The sequence below is a fragment of the Amia ocellicauda genome, chromosome 4, assembly GCF_036373705.1.
Source record: "Amia ocellicauda isolate fAmiCal2 chromosome 4, fAmiCal2.hap1, whole genome shotgun sequence".
Classification (NCBI taxonomy): domain Eukaryota; kingdom Metazoa; phylum Chordata; class Actinopteri; order Amiiformes; family Amiidae; genus Amia; species Amia ocellicauda.
In genome coordinates, this window is record NC_089853.1 from 36,695,991 (window position 1) to 36,716,486 (window position 20,496).

The following is a 20,496-nucleotide window of genomic DNA, read 5'->3' on the forward strand; positions in this document are numbered from 1 at the left end:
TGAGACTCTTGCATCAAGAAGGTTTGGTGTTTCTGTAAAGTTGAACATTTTTCACCTTGGAACGAAGTGAATGAAAAACTCCCACCCTTTATTTTCCTCTGAAGCCAGGCTATACCTAAATCCCAATCCCTAGATTTGGGGGGGGGGGGGGGGGGGCAATAAAGTGCAATAAATTAGAACTACCGCTTTGGCTCCCAAACAGGTTGTAACCTACAAACTAATCTCAATAGAAAACGATGAGTCATGGTCACCAAGGACTAACCCAGCTGTGAAGTAGACACTCCCCGGGACTGTTCTGGAAGATTTCATGGTTATTAACAATGTACTGCTGATTTGACTGTCATCAAGGGCTCATAGAGGAATTATTTTACTTTGGCAAAGGTTTCCCCCTTTCTATTCACCGAGGAACTTCCCTGCCTAACAAGCCAGTTTTTTTTACAGGGCTCTAGTCATTTCTTTTGCACAGAATGAATTATGGAAGGAAGTGTGCTCTTCCAATTTCATAAAGCTCAGTAAGAACTGATTTCTGGAATCAAGGTTATATTGGGAAGAGTGATAGAGATAGTATCCTTTTTGAAAGAAAGAGTAAATGGTGACTTATGTACCTATTCCAGATGACCACAGAGCAGGGAACAGAGAATCCGCACAAGACTGGCTATTGAACTTTCTCAGCATGACTTTGGCAGCAACATTTGAGCTCGAAATCAATAAATGTTTGACAACGTTCGACCGCCTTCCCCCTTTCCTGCCACAAAAAAAGTGACAAGAAAAGAAAGCCATGAATTCACTTATTCAGTTGAAACTGGCATCAAATATTCTCGGTTTTCATGAGGCTGTGTCCTGCACCGACTATGTTCTCCCATGCAGTTTTCAGACAGGCAGACACGAGGAATGGACTGGGGAGTGTGACTGCTGACCGTCTGATGATAATCTGTCGGAGGCTTCTGGAGCTACAGTGCGAAAATGGGTGCTTAATGAATACGGTCCATGTTAATAGCTGAGAAACAGTTACAAATTAACCCATTCAGTAAGTGCTGATTATTTCCATTTGTGTGTTAGGGATTTCAGTTCAGCCTGAACACCTCACAATGGCTGTACAATTACTAGAAAATTGAGTGTGTACTGTCCTCCCCCCCCTTTGATCTTTCAAATCATTCATTGTGACACAGGCAGGCTGAGACACCTTACATCACTGACAGGATTAGGGAAAGCCCAGGTAAAGCCAGGTATCAGAGAGAATCAAGTTAAAAGTCAATCACATCACTTCTCCCCACAGCACATGTCTGCTTATACATGTTATAGTTGTACTTCACAGTTTTTGCTCACTGGCCTCCTGGACCTCTCAAAGCCAGAGCCTGTCCCTGCAGTTTGTTATACAGATTTTACATTAAAAAATACATTCCTTCCATAAAATGCTGTGGACAGAGCAGGGAGGTAACATGAGCTGGTTTTACATGCTGCTTGTGAAGCTCTGAATTTCCGCAGGAGATTTGTGCGAATGCTGCATAATGAAAAAGCGCTCACTTCACAGAAAAGGTTTGACTGAAACATGGAAAGTCTAAAAAGAGATTGGTATTTGCTCTCTTTCAATTAAACGGTGCGCACCTTGTCCACTAACATGGGTTTTGGAGATGGCAGCTGTATCTTCCCATTAATCAAAACAAAAAATAATTGATAATATACATACATCTCATGTTACTGAACGTTTGTACTTCTTGTTTGTTCATTCTTTCAGCATAAACAGATAGGGAACACACATGGATCTTCAACATAAGTAAGTTCTGGTTTGGCTGGAAAAGGATAGCATGGAATGATAACCCCAAAAACATACCTATAAAAAACTGTTTTGCTTCAAAGGGCACTGACAAAGTAAGCATTTTCCTAGCACATCTTCTATATGCTTTTCTAAGTATATATTTGTATGCAGAATAACAATTATGTTTTTATTTTTGAAGCAAGGGATTTCATGTTCCTCACAGTCATTCTAGTTACATGTCCTTCTTGTCAGCACTGACAGGAAACCAGCTCAGCAAAGAACAGACAGTCGTATCTAATTATTTTGTTTTTGTTATTTCCCAGAAGGTATCCCAAATCCCTTCTTAAAAAACAAACCAAAAAAACCCCACTGTGCTGGAACATGCTTCTCTCAAGAACTATATAACGAGCAATGTCACCACTGAGAGGCATCGATCGCATTAATGCGGTCTCTTCCGGGTGGACCTCAGACCTGGACCAAATCAAACTTTTGCCCTGCCCACGAATCTCAAGTTATAAACTTGTACCCCCTTGTGATTTATTTTATTATCAGAAGCAACTTTCTATTATGTATTAACAAAAATGAAACGGTTTGTATGTGGTGATTCACAGACAGGTCACAGTATTGATTTGGTCTAGGCGTAACAAGGAGAACCCAAAATGGTTTAACAGATTTGTCAAGTTGTTATCAGAACTTGAGGTGTTAATCAGAACTAGATGGCTCCAATTATTCAAAGAAGACCATGAGTTGCTTCAGTAGGTGTAAACCCTGGAGCTCTAGGTAATATAAACCAAGGGAATGGGTATAATTTTGGCAGGAAGGCCACCTTGCAATTGTGCAGGTTTGCTATGCTCCACAGTTTTTGTCCGCCAAGAGGTGTATTATATTACACGTGTTTCTGGTCCCAGAAATCCCTTTTAGAAGGCCCTGAAGAACAAACAGTCCACACAGTCATGGCAGCAATTTGATACCATTCAGAGTTATCTTTGCACCTGCAAACGTCTTAAGGACAAAACAATTATTAACTACTGATGGATAAGAAATCATCAAGCAAACAAGAGAGGTTTTATTGCTCTAACTTTTTCTCCCTGATAAAGAAAGGCGGGGGGAATAATCAGAAGAGTTGTGGTGCAAGAGATTCTCAAAGCAACATTATTATAAGATTATTTAAATACAATTATTCTCCAAATTTGATTGTCAGAAGCTATGATTGTAAACGATAAACTAGTTACCTTAGTATGCTTATCTGTAATTGATTTCTTGTGACTGTATGTAAGGTATTTCTTTAATGCATTCATCATCTCCTTATTATACATGAAAGAAATAACACTTTAAATGTCTACTGGATCACGGTTTTCATTAATATATCAACTGTTTCATTGAATACATTTTTAATGACTTTCAAGTCACTGACCTTAGAAATGTTATGTATTCTTCATGAACTAGCAGGGGCTTATATGTAAGGTTTACAAGACAGGTCCATTACTATTTAGGATTACTGATGAATAATTAACAGTATTAAATCAATAGTACAGTTCATGATATGTAAACACCTAAGAGGCCTTCAAACAACTATTGTGAAAATGATGCATAGTAGAGTGATGGAATTTGATCCACATGCACATAGGGATTAAGGGGAACATGGACAATAATAGAACACAGCATGGGGTGGCTAAAAATGACCCACAGGAGAGGTCAAGAGGTCAAGAGGGCCCTATAAAGTCAGGTGGCTTGTTTCCTGTGGTCCCATTTGTATATATATCACATTGCATTGCTGCACATTGCACAGTTTTCACAATAGTTGTTTGTTTGAACAAGCACCACCACCTCATAAGCATTCTGTAAAATAAATACACTTTCAATTTTGTGAAGCATTGATTGCTTGTTTTGGCTCTAATGTGAAACTGAGGGATACATAAACATACAATTTCATTTGTGCTCAAGTTATGTAATGAAAGCTTTGGAAAGTGTCTCCTCTTCTCCTATGCCACCCCTCCCTTTAGCATATACCTGGGACTGTGTTGTGTCTGCGTTTGTTATCTCATTGAACTCAGATGTGAGCTTATTATAGTTTGTATTAATTGTACCACTGCACTTTTGTAATGCTTACATTGTATTTTATATTGATTGTATCACTGCCCTTTTGTATTTAAAATGCTTATTGTGTTAACTTTAAGTCAGGCCTGGATAAGGGCAGCTGCAAAGAATATTATTATTATTATTATTATTATTATCACCAACAAAGCAGTTCTGATTGTAGGCTGGCATCACCATTCTCCCTTTTCTTGATAAGAATTATATATTTCAGAAATAACACACACACAGAATGGGGGCAAAGACTTTCAATTAAACCAAAGGCAGAGGGTGTGACCAGAGGGGACAAATTGTGTTGCTACAATCACATTACTATATATTATTATTCCTATTCAGTTATAGTTGCATATGTTAGCATCTGTGATCTGGTGCAATTACTGTCAAAATATTTTCGAGCACCTAAAACTAGTTTGGGAATTATTTATTTTCTATCTGCCCATCACTGTGCATCTGTCAAATCACATTTTATTCTGTGCAGACAAATGTAATTGTAGCTGGTGATTCAAATAGTCAACAAGTCCCAGTTCTGTTTGTGATAAGGCAGTTATTTTTGTGTAATGCAGTAAATGGAAAATTATCTTATTTAGGAATCTGTTTAATATAACAGTGAAATATATTTATACTCCAGTGCGGTTAGACCAGAGCTAATTTTCTCCTTCGGTTACAACAGCAGGAGGATTTTCATTTAAACATTTCTTGGAAAGTTGACAGCTAGCAAAAGGGATTTTTCTTTCATGCAGTAGTGCTTGTTTTCAATAACCTGTAAGCCATTTATGCATATACTTGTTTACTGCATTTCCTCTGTGCTTTTTGTTGGAAAATAGATGTTGTGAAATCCTGCTTTGTGTGTTTTTAAAGTAGCAAGTAAAGCATCAAAAATTTAACCAAAATAAAATGCACACTTTTCTTTAAAATTTGATTCGTATGTGAAGTACATCCCTTGATTTTAAGAACACCTGTGCATCTGAATGCAGTCAATTTTAGAAACACAATACTATACATAAATAAATAATAAATAAATACATTGCAAACACTAAGATTAATTCTTGATATGAATACCTTGTTTTACAAAGGAGCTCTATTTATGGGGGTTATTTTTAATAATACCTTTGATTCCAATAAACTTCACTTAATTTATCTTTGGAAAGTCTATAAATTATTTGGCTGGGGCTTTTAAAATGTCAATTTCACAATGAATGTCTACCCCTGCTATTCAGAATGGTTTTAATATAGACTGGGCAATTTGGCAGCGTTACCTGGGTTGTTCTTGTTACAACCCGTACAGTCTTGGCACTTCATGTTAAATAAACATTGTGCTAGAAACCATATCAATTGTCCAAAGAGCTGTAACTTGGGCTAGTGTCAGATCACTCCAAGAGACTTCACAGGTCTTTTCTAGTCTTACTACCACCAGATGTCAGTGCAATACAGCAATTACACTTTTCAACTAAATTAACTGCGATATAAATTAATTTACAGAAAACAATGTCATGTTTCATAACTAAATACAAGTTCCCAACCTAGTAATGGGCTTGTCTATCATTTTGACTTATTTATTTATTTTACCCAAACAAAAGCATAGTTGATCATATACTGGTGGAAACATACCCACTTGGGCCTTACAATTTTATAATTTATAACAATATATATTTATAATACAATAATTTCTGTACTAGGCTTAATACACAACACTGTTGAAATTCAAGCACTATTTGTTGTATCAACATTAACTTAAACACAATTCTACAAACTTATAGCCTAGTATGTCCCATCATTACATTTGAAATGTACTTATTTTAGCTATTAATTTTTGTAAGTTCTTATCTTATATTTACTCAAATTACAATTACATGATTGTGCATTATATACCTTTCATAGAACACATACTAGCAAACAATTACCTACATTTACAAAATACATAAAAATGGGAAAACTATTTTACAACTGTATTAATGTCTATAACAAATACTAATATTTTAATAACATGCTTATACATTGGTTATTACTCTTTATACCAGATTGGCTTTTGTAATGTAAGTATCAAACAAAAATAAGCAGGCATGGTGCTATGCTCACCCAGGTAGTTTCTGCTCTTGATCATCTCAGTGATGTTGATCTTGGTGGCCCCCACGGGTATTTCCACTATCTTGTGATAGCCCACCTTCATCAAGGCATGTTTGAAGACCCCTGACACAACTCTGCAGGCGGTGTTGTCCCCCCCACACACTCCACACTTGTCCATCACCTTGTCCGAGCCCAGGTACTCATCACAGCCCAGACTCTGAGGGAGAACCGAGAATTGATACATATTTGGAAGGTCAAAAACAGGCATCAACAGATGTTCTTGATTGATTATACAACTTGCATAAAATCATCCAGACTCATTTAAAGTTAACATTTGAAAGGAAAAGGAAAAGGAAAGGCTGTGAATATAAAACAGCCTGCTGCAGATTTGTGTAGAGAAATACCATTACATTACACATGAGAAAATATATAGTAGTAATAGTATTAGTAGTAGTAATTTTAATACTATTGTAATACTATTTTAATTTGGTGCTTGCAACCAACAGAAATACAAAGCACTCCCATACTGCTTAAATCGTTAACCGTTATCCATAATTGTATAGTGCTTCCAGGCACAAGAAACCGTGTTTTATTGTCCTACTCATTCAACACTTCAGCACAGTTGTCACTTAAATGATTTCTTAATTTTCTTCATGCTCCTGCATATTACAACAGGCAACTGCTTGTTAGTGGCACAGGTAACATTATGAAATAGAAGTGCTATAATAAAGCTTGTGGTTCTGAATTTGGAGTTGTTGCATTGCACTTTTTGACAATATTCTGCCATTAATGTTTAATTATATATATATAAAAAACATTTTTTTTAAAGCACATGAAATATGTGGGAAGACAGTTTTGAATGGCTATTCTTTTGTAGACCCATGTTTTGTAAACCTAGACTATAATGAAATTCAAAACCAATAATTTCTTAAATTGACTTAACAGTGTGCCTTTTCATGGTGGCATTCAATTATTGTTCAATGGCACTGCCAGGTTTCCAGAATGAAAAACTCATATAATGCTTGGCCTGCAAATAAAATTCTATCCATGGATTTCTTAGTGTTTTATGCTTTTCTCCCTTGTGCTTTTATGGATATACTTGGGAACAGCTAAGTAGGAAACACAAGAAGCTAAAAAGCTTTATATATCCTTCATATCACTATTTGCCTTGTTTGATTAATCTGAAACCCAAAACAGAACCTCTGCAAAACGATGTATGCAAAATCAAAGTTACATTATTTTTCTTTATCTGGTTTATGAAGTGTTAATACTTTTGGGCATTGAAGACAGAAAAACATTCATCTCCAGATTTAAAAAAAATAAACCTTTGGGAAAAACATTGGAGATACTGTACAGGACATTCAAAACAACACTCTATAAATTCATACAATACATTTGCAAAAGGGCTAATTTCATACACAGGTACTGGGAGGATGTCCCAGTGGAATTCTGAGCCGTTCAAAAGATCTTTACTATTGTAGCGAAGGGAATGGTACTCACAATTTATGTTGTAGTGCAATTGCTTTGTTAAGCACAGCTAAAGCTAGCATGCAGTCTCGTAGTCATTGGTAGTAAATTAGGAAGAAATCCTCGGACAGATCGCATTAGGAGGTCTACTACATAGGGGCGGTTGAAGAACCTAAAGAACTTATTTTGAGCCACCTGTTAAATCATTTACATAGACTTGGAGAAACTGGTTGGTTGTGTTGTTGTTGACTATTAAAGAGATTTGTCTTCATACTTTTCCTGATGAAAATTATAGCTGCAATTTAAAAACTGGATGTCTTTCATTTGACAATTACTCACACTATGCTTTCATTGTAGGCTGGTACTTAACATTCATTTTCTTTAGAGCTTTTGAGATGGATTGGATACAGCAGACAATTTTTAGTTATTTTGAGTTTCACTATCACCCCTTTGATGCATTCAATCACATCCTGTGGCAAATTATTTTAACACTCATTTAATCATGTTAGTTATGGTTTTGATTGTGTCCCCTGCTGTACTTTGAATTTTAAGCAAACCAAAAAATAATGAATCTGTCATCTTTTCAAAATAATGCAATGATAATACCTTTATTTCTACTCCTGTCTGAATCAATTTCAACACAGATAAACGTATTTAAGGAATTTCTTAAACTTTAGTACCAATGGTTTCAGAATTTTTGTTGCTGCTCATCTTTACATTGTCAGCAAGGTCAGTTTTGCATTGAAGAACCAAAAAGTGAATACAGTATTCAAAATGCAGTCAAACAAGTGCATTTTAACATTTGAACCATTACCCTAAAGAGGCAACTAAATAAGACCATGTCAGACGAATGAATCCTACTAATTTCAAGCTGAACTTCAGAAAATATAGGCTATAGCAATTCAATTACACACAATCTCAAACCTAGTAAGGATGTATGGTATTTAGTATTGATTAAAAAAAACTGAAAGGAAGAAGTGAGCACCTGCAAAAGAATTTCATGTATTATTATTTAAAACTAAATATATCAATAACTTATGGAATTCAGCTGTAATTCTTCTACTGTAAAGTAGAATTCCTTGTCAACATATGTAGAGTGTGAGACATTCTTTGGCTTAACTGTGTTAAGGTTCATGGCTAGGTTAAGGCTTAGATAAAACCTGGAAATTCATGAAGTGAAGAAGGGTGATGAAAGACAATAGGGACAGACAGATCTGATCTTGAAGACAAAGTGTAATGAATTTTATGAGGCAAGTAGGCTTGGCCTCCAGAAAACGAGACAGAATTGTGATTTAAAGAAGTAAAGCGACAGATCCCATGGCAGAACTAAAATAAGCAAATGCGATGCAGAGACACGCATGAACGGAGCTACTTTTACACGGCTGTTTTCTGCAGAGCTGAGATATTAAGCAATCAGCACCATATTACTTGTTTGTTTTTTCTGAAGTGAGTCTAAAGGGAAAATATGTATTTAATAAAAAGCAGATTAATACTGCATTCATATCTGACTTTTAACTGTACTTCAGGGTCATTAAATAACAAATGGTATGCTGACATCTCGTAAACAGCCGAGTATCAGCAATCTGGTTCCAATCACTATGGAGAGAGTCCTGAGAGAGTATGGAGAGGGCTTGCTTGCAGTCCCGCAAGAATTCTAAATGTTACTTATTGCTCATAATCTTCTCAGGGAGATACTAAGCCAGAGGAATAATGAGTGAAGCTTGGAGGTACATAGTAGATTGTCTGGCTTCAAATGGTGATTTCTCTCTGTTTTTCAAAGCTTACAAAGAATATAATAAGAGTAAAATACACAGAACAAGCATTATTCACGTTAGATTAGGGTTTGCAGCAGGGTTGGGGTCAATTCAATTTAAATTGAAATTCATGGGCTAATTCCAACTCAAATCTTATATTTTTTTAAATGTATCAATTCCAGTTTGAATTCTTAATGATTCTTGTAATTCAAATTCATGAATTGGAATTGTGATTCTTCTAATTGGAATTGTGAATATTTCAGTCTATGGAATTGGAATTTAGACATTTTAAGCTGGAATTGATTTTGTAATGGTCAATATCTCATACTTCAGAATTTGAATTGGAAATGCTTTTCATGTGCCTTGTTTTTTTTTTTTACCCTTTTTAATCCATTATGAATCCTCTATACTGATGTATTATCTGTTCTTAAACTATTTTATTTTGTAATAATTGTGTTTTCATCCAATGTTTCTATGATTTAGGCAATACAATGTTTACAAGACAATGTTTTATTATTAAAATTACAGGCAAATGCATCTCAGCAGCTCAGGTCAATTTTTCCTGGCCTCCTAGCAACTGAGGAATTTCTATTAACTAAATCTCAGCCAATGAGTTCCTCATCCACCTAATAGACACTCATACAAGACAGTGTCCTAGTCCTGCCCTGTTGTTGGGAAGGATATATCACAATATAAAGAACGAACTCAATTACTTGCAATTACCCACTGTTCTAAAACTTACTATATAAAGACCTACCTCTCTCTCCTTGTTTGTTGGGTAGAAGGATTGTGGTGGTTTTGACTGTGTTAATATTTTTTTAAGGATTGCTTGTGTTTTTGACTTGGACTGTTACTGAGAACCCAGATTTTGTGATTGAACCTGGACTGGCTGAGGACCCACTGCCTACCGATTTGGACAAACACTTTCAATGTCAGAGAAGCCTCTGGTGTTTGATCACTTTGAAAACTTAAGTGATGGTAAGAAAGAAGGAAAGCGTTAAGGATTAAGGAATTAGTGTGGGAGAAATATCGAATTGGAATTGAGTTGAATTTAACTGAAAAGGAATTTAGGAAAGTGTTTTGGATAATGAATTTATTTGATGGAATTTAAAGGGATAAAGAATTGAATTGGAATTGAATTAGTGGAATTGACCCCAACCCTGGTTTGCAGTAAGAACGCTGATTGAGAGTGCATTGACAAGAGTATTTTTTCAGGCAGACATACCACAAGCAGAGAGGAATCAATAACTGACCAGGGTTCTTGTATTCTTACCAACACCCTAATAGTATCACCCTTGTTAGGTGTTAACTATTGAAAGTACTGTTTGGAACAGAGAGATCAGTTGGAATGAGAACATGGCATTATGCTTATGAGCCTGAGTTCAATTAGTGTTCAGTTCAGTTAGTGAGTTGCACAGACTTGCGTTCCGAGTTATGTGCAATTATATTATCTGCAAATAAATCCGTTCATGGTTACAGGTGCCTTTGGACTGCTTATTGGATCATCTTACCTGGTTAGGGAACATAATATCAGGTTACTGTGTATCGAAAAGAAACCGTATCATAGGCAGAGTGAGTCATTACATATACTATAATGGTGAAGTACAAACGAAAAGGAACCAACTGAGTACCACTCTCACAACGGTGTTACTGTCTCAGTAGTGGTCTTACAAATCGAGTCTCTGGAGATGTAAGTCAGTGCCCTCTTGGAACCCCTGCAAAATCACCTGGTGTTGGTACAAATTGGAAGGTCCTGTCTTCATAAAATAAATAATGTAGAGATTCTGTAAATGGGCCACACCCTCTACACTTACTTAACTTTTTAGCCACCTGAAAGTGGACTGAAACCCATCAAAAAGAAGAAAAAGGGACTGAATAGGAATCAATGAATTATGCAAAGGAAAATGGAACACAGGAAGTGAGACATGGAAATGTGCATGTAGACAGATGGTGAGATGTGTGGAATTAAATTAATAAATGGTATGCTATGCCACCAGAGAGAAGGGAGAGGGCAGAGAACACATGATATTTTGATGAGATACAAAAAAAAAACTTGAGTGGAGACATAGAAAGCGCAACACTAAAAGATAGCCCTAACGAGATTGGAAACACATGGTAAGGCAGCATAGTACTGCTATGAATAACATTAAGTATATGCATAAGAATATATATATATATATATATATATATATATATATATATATATATATATATATATATATATATATATAATGTATAACTGTGGTTCCCAAACTCTGTCATATTATGCACAAATATGCAAAACTATGCAAACTATGCAAAAACAATTCAGGACACTTGAAGCATTTTGAATGATTTAATTCATATTTTGATTGATTCTTCTAGTGTGGATTTACGAAGAAAGTGCTAAGGTCTATATTTTAGATCCAATGCTGTATAGTGCCAGTACAGTGAGTGTTAGAACCAGTATAGTGGCTCTGCTTTGGGACAGTGTCAGATACACGGTCAAACCAAACTTAAGGTGTTTGTTTTAACAGAGAGCCCGACCAGGACACAGAGTGTGACAGTTTGTATTTTTTGGCAACGTTTTGTAAGCACTGGCTCAGTAGCGAACTGTGAACAATGGGTCATATTCACAAAACTCTCACATCATGAAAAATGTACCTCCCCTGTTTTAAAGATGAAAAACAAACCCAATAAGACTAAATCAAAAAGAAACATTTAATATACTTTTGTTAATTTAGGTTTTATGCCACACTATCCAAATTATGAGTTTTTATCCTTATAAGGAAGAATAGCTGCTAACTTATCACAACATAATATATATCTATGTTTTGTCTTCTGTTATGGCCTAGTGTTCTTGACAAATAAATTAACATTTTTGTTGAGTTCAAATAATTCAAAAACAGGATGTTTAAGCTCAAAATTACTATAGAAAATTGTAATTATTTAATTTGTTGCATGCACAGCCTTACTATTATTACTTCATATTTAACTTGCATGGCAACTACCAAAGCACTCTTTCACCTGGGTTATTTCGTGGCTGACATAGAAAATGTATGTATTCTTGAATTCAGTCAAGCTACAATTATACTCTGGGATCTGATACAGTGTGTGAGACAGCAACGTACTGTAGCTGAACCTTAGTATTACAATCCTCTTGAAATAGTGTACTGTGGCTGACCTTCACATTGGTTTTTCTGTCCCATGCTTTTCCTGGGGTTTCACACACAGTGTTTTCTTGGCTTTGCTAGATCCTCTCCCTGGGCTCTCTCTGTGCTCCTTTCACTGCTCTGCTTGCTTTCATGGACCACAGTACATTTTACAAGGTCTTTTGAAGGAATGCTCTGTAAAGCCATCATGGCAACATTGGTTTTTGATTTTGCAGTGCATATAATTAGTTGCATACCCGTTTTTTTGTTGTTTCAGTACAGCTGCAGATTGTGTTTCTAATCGGTGTGTTTTTTCTGTTTATCTACATATTTATAAGATCATTAATTAGGGAAATGTAAGCAGGATAAACCATATGAAAAAGATAAAATAAAACAAAACAAAAGCTGTACAGACCCACATTAGTACAGTTATTTCACAGTAATGCCATGTGTATCTTGTTGGTCATTATCAGAAGATGTGGAAAGTAGCTGAAGGTGCTGTCTGGAGATAGCAAAGCAGTGCCCACCCAAAGATCAGAAAGATTGAAATTGAAAATAATACAATTAGTAGTAGTAGTACAATAAAGTGGAATTCCTTGAAGTGAACAAATTACTTTTTATCAAGAAATCATCAGCAAAATAAGTACATACATATCCTGTTTTATAACAATCAATTTGCTTATGAGGTACCTTTAAAAATCCAGGCATTCAGTTCTCACATGCATTACATGTATGAACGTTATTTGTATGTTATTCAAAAATACTTAAAACAATTTGTTAAGCAAAAATCTGTGCTAACGATCCCCCGTAATTCCATTACAGCAACACATAGGATTCAAACTTGCCTCTAATTATGCTACGACCAGGGTAAGCAGGCCTATCATTTCTGCCGTTCCACTTCACTTTTTGAACATTTCTATATTGACAATTTTCCAGCGCCCTGGAATTTCCCCAGTTTGGAAAGAATAACGCAAAGTGGTTGTTAACAGCTTGTATGTGGCTTTCACTGATCTCTTTCCGAACCCCGAGGCAGATACAGTGAGGACTTATTCATCTGAAGCACTGTTTAGTGCGCACCAGTTTCCCATATTTCAAAGTCATATAATCTTTCTTGATCATCATCCAGAACAGCATGCATAGTTGTTGCACCTTCACCAGAGATAAAATAAGCATTTAAAGTATCAACACTGTTCTCGTCTCTATCTCCAGCCTTTTGCTCATCTTGTGTGGCTGCAAAGGTAAATATAATGGTTGTTAGGCCTGTTCCCTTCCAACACGTTTACCCTACCTGCCTTTCAAGACGTCTTTCATATTGTTAATCCCGTAATGTCTTGAATTAAAAAACAAACAAAAAAACTGTACATTGGAAGAGTGAAAAAAAACTGAATATTTATGCTCATATAATGCCCTGACTGCTGATGTCAATTCCAAATGAAGATAGTCTCTCTCCTGGCAGCAACTGACATGTTGATGTGATTAGAAAACGGGTATCTGTACCTTTTAAAGGTTCCATATAATGTCTGAGCATATCTAGCCAATCCTTCTACCTGGATCCAAATGGAAAGCTACTGTGAGAATGTAATAAAACAAATAAAAAGATGGAAAAAACACATTCCTAATGACTTTAACTTTGACACTGCCTCAGTATGGCATGCAGCTCCCAGATCACACTGCCTTCTAATTCTTCGATTGTAATCCGCTAAGCCTCAATACATTCAGTCGCAAAAAAACTGGAAACACAATTCCCCACTTCTCCACATCCAAATCTTCGGTCCCTGGGCCACTCTCTTCTAGCCACTATGAATGACAATGCAAAGCTTTTAAGCTGAGGACTTTCACCTTTTGCAGAACAAAAGAGATCACTTTCAATCTCGCCTTGACTACCTAATCTGTCAGGTCAATGGGATCCAAGGCGACACACAAAACATCTGCACTCTGAGGAGTGGGGAGGTCAGGCCACGGATCACAAGGTTATAGAACCAACGTATTAATTGACAAGGATCTCTATTCGACTCCTTCTTCTTAGATCACTGCGAGTGAAAAAGACCAGTGTTGGGTAAAGTTGGAGGTGGCAGGCCTCACCAATTAGCTCATTAACTCCTTTATTTCCCATTTAAAAACTCTTCAATAAAAAGGGGCCTGTAGCCAGGGAATTGTAAATGAGAGCTAATCTTTCTCTCAAAGGCTCTGGCAAACCAGAACATCTTACATCATCAGCTTTTCAAGTAAATCTATTACCTATGACAGCCTGTTTCCAAGGGGGCAGCTGTTGAAAACCTTTTTTATAGTCAATATGTAATAATCATTAATAAAAAACTTATTAAAAACCCTCCAGAAGCAGAACCATACAAGTGCTTGCTTAGTAGTTATGACATATCCCATCTCATCAGTTTCATTACTTGCACAATATTAAACGGCGTGGAATCTCACAGGACTGTTGAGGTTGTTCAATGGAGCCTGGGCAAATTGTCTAGGTAATGTAAATTGTTAGAAGAAGGGATATGTAAAACTACTCAAAATGCACACATATGTATCTGGAGGATGTGTCGAACCCTGCTTCTTTAGCCCTGAAACCACAGCTCTAATGTGAGACAATATAAAAGAAGATTTGGAATTGGGAATAAAGACTATACATTTACTTTAAATGCAAATTACATTCATTAATATATCATCAATAATACAATCTATTGCCTTTGTGTTAGAAATAACTGCTAGAGAGGGAATAACAGCAAAATATCTATAAAAGTGGGTATTAGATGGGAAAAATACCAAGTCCTGTGAAAAATGTATGAAAAATTAAACCTTTCTTAACTTAGCTTCCTAGAGCTATCAATGATCAATGATTTTGCATGTTGAAGTCCCCAGCAGTATCATATTTTACATAGCAGTCTTTAAAGTTATGAGTGACACAGTAATTTAATTCTGATAGAATTCACAGGGAGACAAGATTGCAGTTAGCAGACAGGCCTGTTAAAAGTAACAGCTCATTCTTTATAGTGCTATATAATCACTGTTACTCACTGGAGCCAGTACAGTTTGATAATAATAGAAACCAAACTCAATTGCCCGCCCATCCTCTTTGGAACATTCATACTGCTGCCTAAAGGTTCACTCACTTTCAGCAAAGTATTTCCACACTTAAACTGAATATTCTTCAAAGATAATAATTAAGAAATGTATAATCCTTTATATGTAGTGAATTCGAAATGTGACAAAAATATATCAAATATTATTATTATTATTATTATTTATTTATTGGCAGATGCCCTTATCCAGGGGTGACTTACAGTACAAAACTGCAAATCAGGCATAATACAAATTACAAAATTACAGGAGCACACAGGTAAAATATACAGTTAATATAGAATACAAGTCAAACATCATAGATCTAATAGCCAACAAGTGCAGATAAGGTAAGAGCTAAGGGAAGGGGCATAGGGGAAATCACAAATAAATTACAGGAGCACAAGCAATGCAAGAGTAAGCAGTATAACGAAACAGTTATATGAGTGCTGAACCACTCAGGAGAATAAACTGCTAAATTACAAGTACAGTCTGAAACGATGCATCTAAATATGCAACAGTTCTGTAGATAAAGGATTATACATATTATTAATAAATCCTCTTACTAAATAATACCAATTTAGATTAAAAAAATAAATTAGCACCAATAATAATAATACAAAAAAAACTATTACACGGTTTTATCATATCAAATTGGTGTGTTGATAAGGATTATCTTTACTGTGAGTGTGACATATTGCTGCCAAGATGGGATTTGCTGATATGCCAAAAAAGAATACACCAAGAGCTTCTCCAAAACTTGAATTACACGGCAGTAAAATAACATAAAATGGAACCAGTTTCTTAATAATTTGCATCATAGTTTCAACCAAAGAAGATGCACCTGTTTGTAGTGCCAAAGGAGATGACAGTCAGGACAAAATAAGTGTTAGTGGAAATATTATAATTCCAGTTTTCTCAGGTGTTATAACTCCCTGCACACAGCTGTTAAAGGATGTCTCAGCAGGTAGAGATAATCCCTATAAATACTACACAGATTATGTGGAGCCTAAACTTCAAATGAACCGAAAAGAAAAGCGGACTGTGTCACCAAGGTCATGGCGTCAGACAGATTCAGTGGGAAGTTTGCTGGCTTTTCACTTATTCCAAGGAAGAAGAAAAAATCATTGCTGTTTAAAATAATGTACACAGAATGTCTTCAGTGTGGGTTGTTTGATTCCCTCAGTGTTGCAACATTTATATCAACAAAATAATCCAACAGCATACCATAAACGTCAGTCACATTGAAGAAAGAGAATGTGGCATTATAACACTGTTTATGTTCTTTCACAAAAGGCAATAAAACAACTATGCTTGTCTGCAATGCCTTTGTGTAAAACATTAATTCATGTGAAGTTTGTGCCCTGAACGTTCTGTATAAAAATTATGAGGCTCAGTTCTCCTTGCCTTGCCGCACTTTCACAGCTGTGTACAGAGGTATAACTCCTGACACTCTTCCTCCTAAAATGCACCTGCCAGCATTAATCATTCCTGTCATCTTTCGCCTATAAACAACAGAAGTTGTTCAGTTCTGTTCTCCCTAGTCAGGTTGAGTCTTAATGGTAATTTTTTTTTTGTTTCGTTCTCTCAACACAATTTCTAGGTACTCTTTAAGTCCATATTATTTTATAACCCGTTAAACATCATGACAGCTATAAGTCCAACGAGCATTAACCTGGGCTGAAACCACCACAAAAACAACATGACCAGCAACGGTAGAGCTAAAAACGCATAAGTGTTTCCACAGACCCCCCAGGTATCTTCTACACTGGTGGCTGGCGATGTCTGTGTTTGTGTTCTCCCTTCGAACAATTTTCCAATTCAGGTAGAAAATGATTCATGAAGGGAGAATGTCGTGGGGATGGGGCACAGAAAGAAAGGCTTCGTTGTGGGTGCACTGCTTTGCTCTAGTTTTATTGGAAGGTATCAATTACACACATGAACACATTCAATCCAGTGAGGCGGGTGGCCTGTTTAAATACCAGGCTCTAGAAAACCACATTGACAATAATTACCACATGCTTTTGTGGGTTAATGTATTCAAACCTGGAGTCCGGCCAGCGTCATTCTCCTACGGTCTGCTTCACTGATTCAAGGGCCCTCCTGATGAGATGTTTTGAAACAAACGGCTTCCAGCTTCTGAACTCTCAGACAGCGGTCTATAAACAAGAGTGTGAGCTGTTCACTGTACTTGCTAATCCATGCTTGGGACTTTGGCAATCAGCACAAAAGAGTCCTCGAATAAAGTGCACAAAACTACTGTGGTCTTTCCGAGATGGGAGCACCACACAGCAAGGCACTTCAGGAGAATGAAATATAGACGACTGCACTCCTTTGCACAGAATCTTGATCTTGTGTCTAGTTCTGTTGCAAATACACAAAGGACACCGCTAAATAAACCACACAAGGGGAAAAGCAAACCCTTGACAAGACATGGAAAATTCTCCACCCCATCCCGAATGGTTTAAGTCTCTTTTCCAGACACAATCATGTAATTCTTGTTAGTAGCTGGACACATTATAGACTTTTGGATTTAGATACATTTAAAGTATACACAATGCACTATATTATCAGAAGGATTGGGGAACAGACTTAAACCAAAAGGACAGCTGTTCGCAATGAGTTCAATAGGTTAGCAGCTGGATTTAGGCCTTTTTGATAGGCAGCTATGTAGCATAGGTATTAAAAGTGATCCCTCTAGTCTGATAGGCACATTCAGTTACACCAAGGGAGGCTTGTCAATAGGTCAAAGAAAGCTGTTCTCCATCTACATTTTGCAGAAGTCCTAAAAGAAGTGACTGAATGTCTCCACCATGAAACCTCCAGAAACCAAAAGGGAGGTTTTCGGAGAGGGACACTAGTCATATGTTTGGCAAAAAAAAGTAACGCTTATGACATGCACACAGTTTAGGTAATGTTCTCTGCACTCCATACATGGAGATAAATTTGACTTCAGGGTGGTCATTGCCACCCCTGTGACCATGTTAAAACTGAGGGATGGATGGATTCCAGAGTATTCCAGAATATTTTTGACAAAAACAATTGGTGCTGTGTGTCAACAAGTCTACATGACAATTGACTTCCTAGGGACAAGACCAAGCCTGCTACCAAACAGTAAAAGAGAGCATAAGATCAACATTCTTCATAAGCCATCACAATCTCCAGATTTCAAACCAACAGTATGGACAGAAGAAAGAACATCACAAAGACTGTACAACCAGGAGGAGCTGGAGAAATTCTGTATGAATCCTTCCTGCATTCTCTATTTTAACAAAGCCAAATAGGTTCCCATTGAACATTTCTTATTCACACATGTGATTGTGTGTGAACGATATGCTACTGAAACATACAAAACTGTTCATCATGATGTGCTTTACATTTTAGTTCCTCTATGTTGGAAAATGTGCTACATGCACATTTCTCCAACAATCAAGCTCTTTCATCATATAATTTTTCCACTATACTCAACATGACATACCAAGGCAACAGGGCAGGCAGAAAACAGACTTTTATCATCACTAAGGCTTCAGGCTCAGTTCTGGCCCGTTTGTAGAGTGTGTGTCAGTATAAATTCCGCTTGTCCGCATGGAGCTGGAATAAGATCAGTCAGCACCACAAAATTTCCTGAGGCGGGCTCTTAACTGGCAGAGGACCATCTTCACTGCAGCATTAAGAGTTAAGTAGGAGGATAAAGAAGCCTGGTATTCCATTCACTGACATCTTTAGCTTTTGTTGCTTTCCTGGTAGGAATCAAGCCTGTCTTTGAACTTGACAAAACACTTTCCATACATTGCTGATGTATGCAGAAATAATGTGTTTCCACAATATCAGACTTAATGGTTTCAAGAAGTCATATCATCCATTGTAGAAAGCGCTGAGAAAGACAGCTAACAAAATATAGGTCCATTCCACCAACCCCTCGCTTTCTCTTCAATTCTGACAGTTTGTTGCAAAATAACAAATCAATCAACATCAAAGCTGTAGCAGAGACACATATGGGAGATATTAAAATGTCACCACTGCATTGTTTTTTTTTTAAACTTTTTTGATTACGGTAAAATTGATCTACAAGTGCAAATGTTTTGTAATAGACTTATTTAAATTATTGAGGCACTTATTCAGGCATATATGTGTGTGTGTGTGTGTGTGTGTGTGTGTGTGTGTGTGTGTGTTGTGTTAGCATAACATATTACTGAATAGATGGACAGTAAAATCAACAAGCTTTGTATACATATTGGACTCCTAACACAATCAGATTAGGGGCCGGATTAAATCAAACCTTTGACCCACCTGCTAATAGAGAACTACAGAACTGTACTCAGTTGCAGCTTCATTTTGAGGACACTTTCTTCTAATCAGAAATGTAACCGCTATGATGTACAGGTTTTTAGTTTGCTATTAGCGGGTGTTTTTTTGTTTTGATTTAATCCGGGGCTAGATTATTTTATTTATTTTTTATTTCATCTGCTGTTTAAGCGAGGGCTTATTATGCATGTATATATAATACCTATACTATTGAGTACCCTTGAGCAAGGTACTTTACCTAGATTGGTCCAGTAAAAACCCAGCTGTATAAAAGGGTAATTGTATATATAAAATAATATGATTATACTGTAATATATTGTATTGTATAGTTGCCCTGGATAAGGCCATCTGCTAAGAAATGTAATAATAATAAAAATAATCTCTATAAATAAAAAGCAATCTTTGTACAGCTCATGTAACTTTTCAGGTTCCATAACTACAAAACACAAATATTCCTCTGAATACTGAAACAATTAATTTAATATTTTTAAGGTAATAAGCGTACATACCCTGTTGAGTTTACCTTGGATGGTATTATCATAACACTACAAATAATAAGCTGGTAAATGCAATATTACCACTGAAAATTAAATTTGAGCTCAGGAGAAGCCTAGGAGAAGTACACAGTGCAGCACATCCAAAGGGCTGTATGGGATTCCTATAAACCTAAATGTAGTATTTGTAGTGGGAATTATTTCTAAAGTAAAAACTCAGGCTGATGCAGGAAATTAACTTTACACAAATTATGCTGAAAGTTATGTACTTCAACTTAATATTACAACCTCGCCACTTACCTGTCTGTTCTCTCAGCCTGAACTGCTCTCATTTCTAGTAACCTTTGAGCTTTATCTTGGCGGTAATG

General features: G+C 36.4%; 1 protein-coding gene across 1 annotated transcript in view; it reads right to left on the bottom strand.

Annotated features, from left to right (window-relative positions):
* Positions 1 to 20,496, bottom strand: part of thsd4 (thrombospondin type 1 domain containing 4) — a 122,088-nt gene that overhangs the window by 17,349 nt on the left and 84,243 nt on the right. The window contains exon 8 of the mRNA XM_066702008.1: positions 5,927 to 6,131. Coding sequence (XP_066558105.1) covers positions 5,927 to 6,131 — 205 coding nt within the window. The remainder of the gene's footprint in view (positions 1 to 5,926; positions 6,132 to 20,496) is intronic.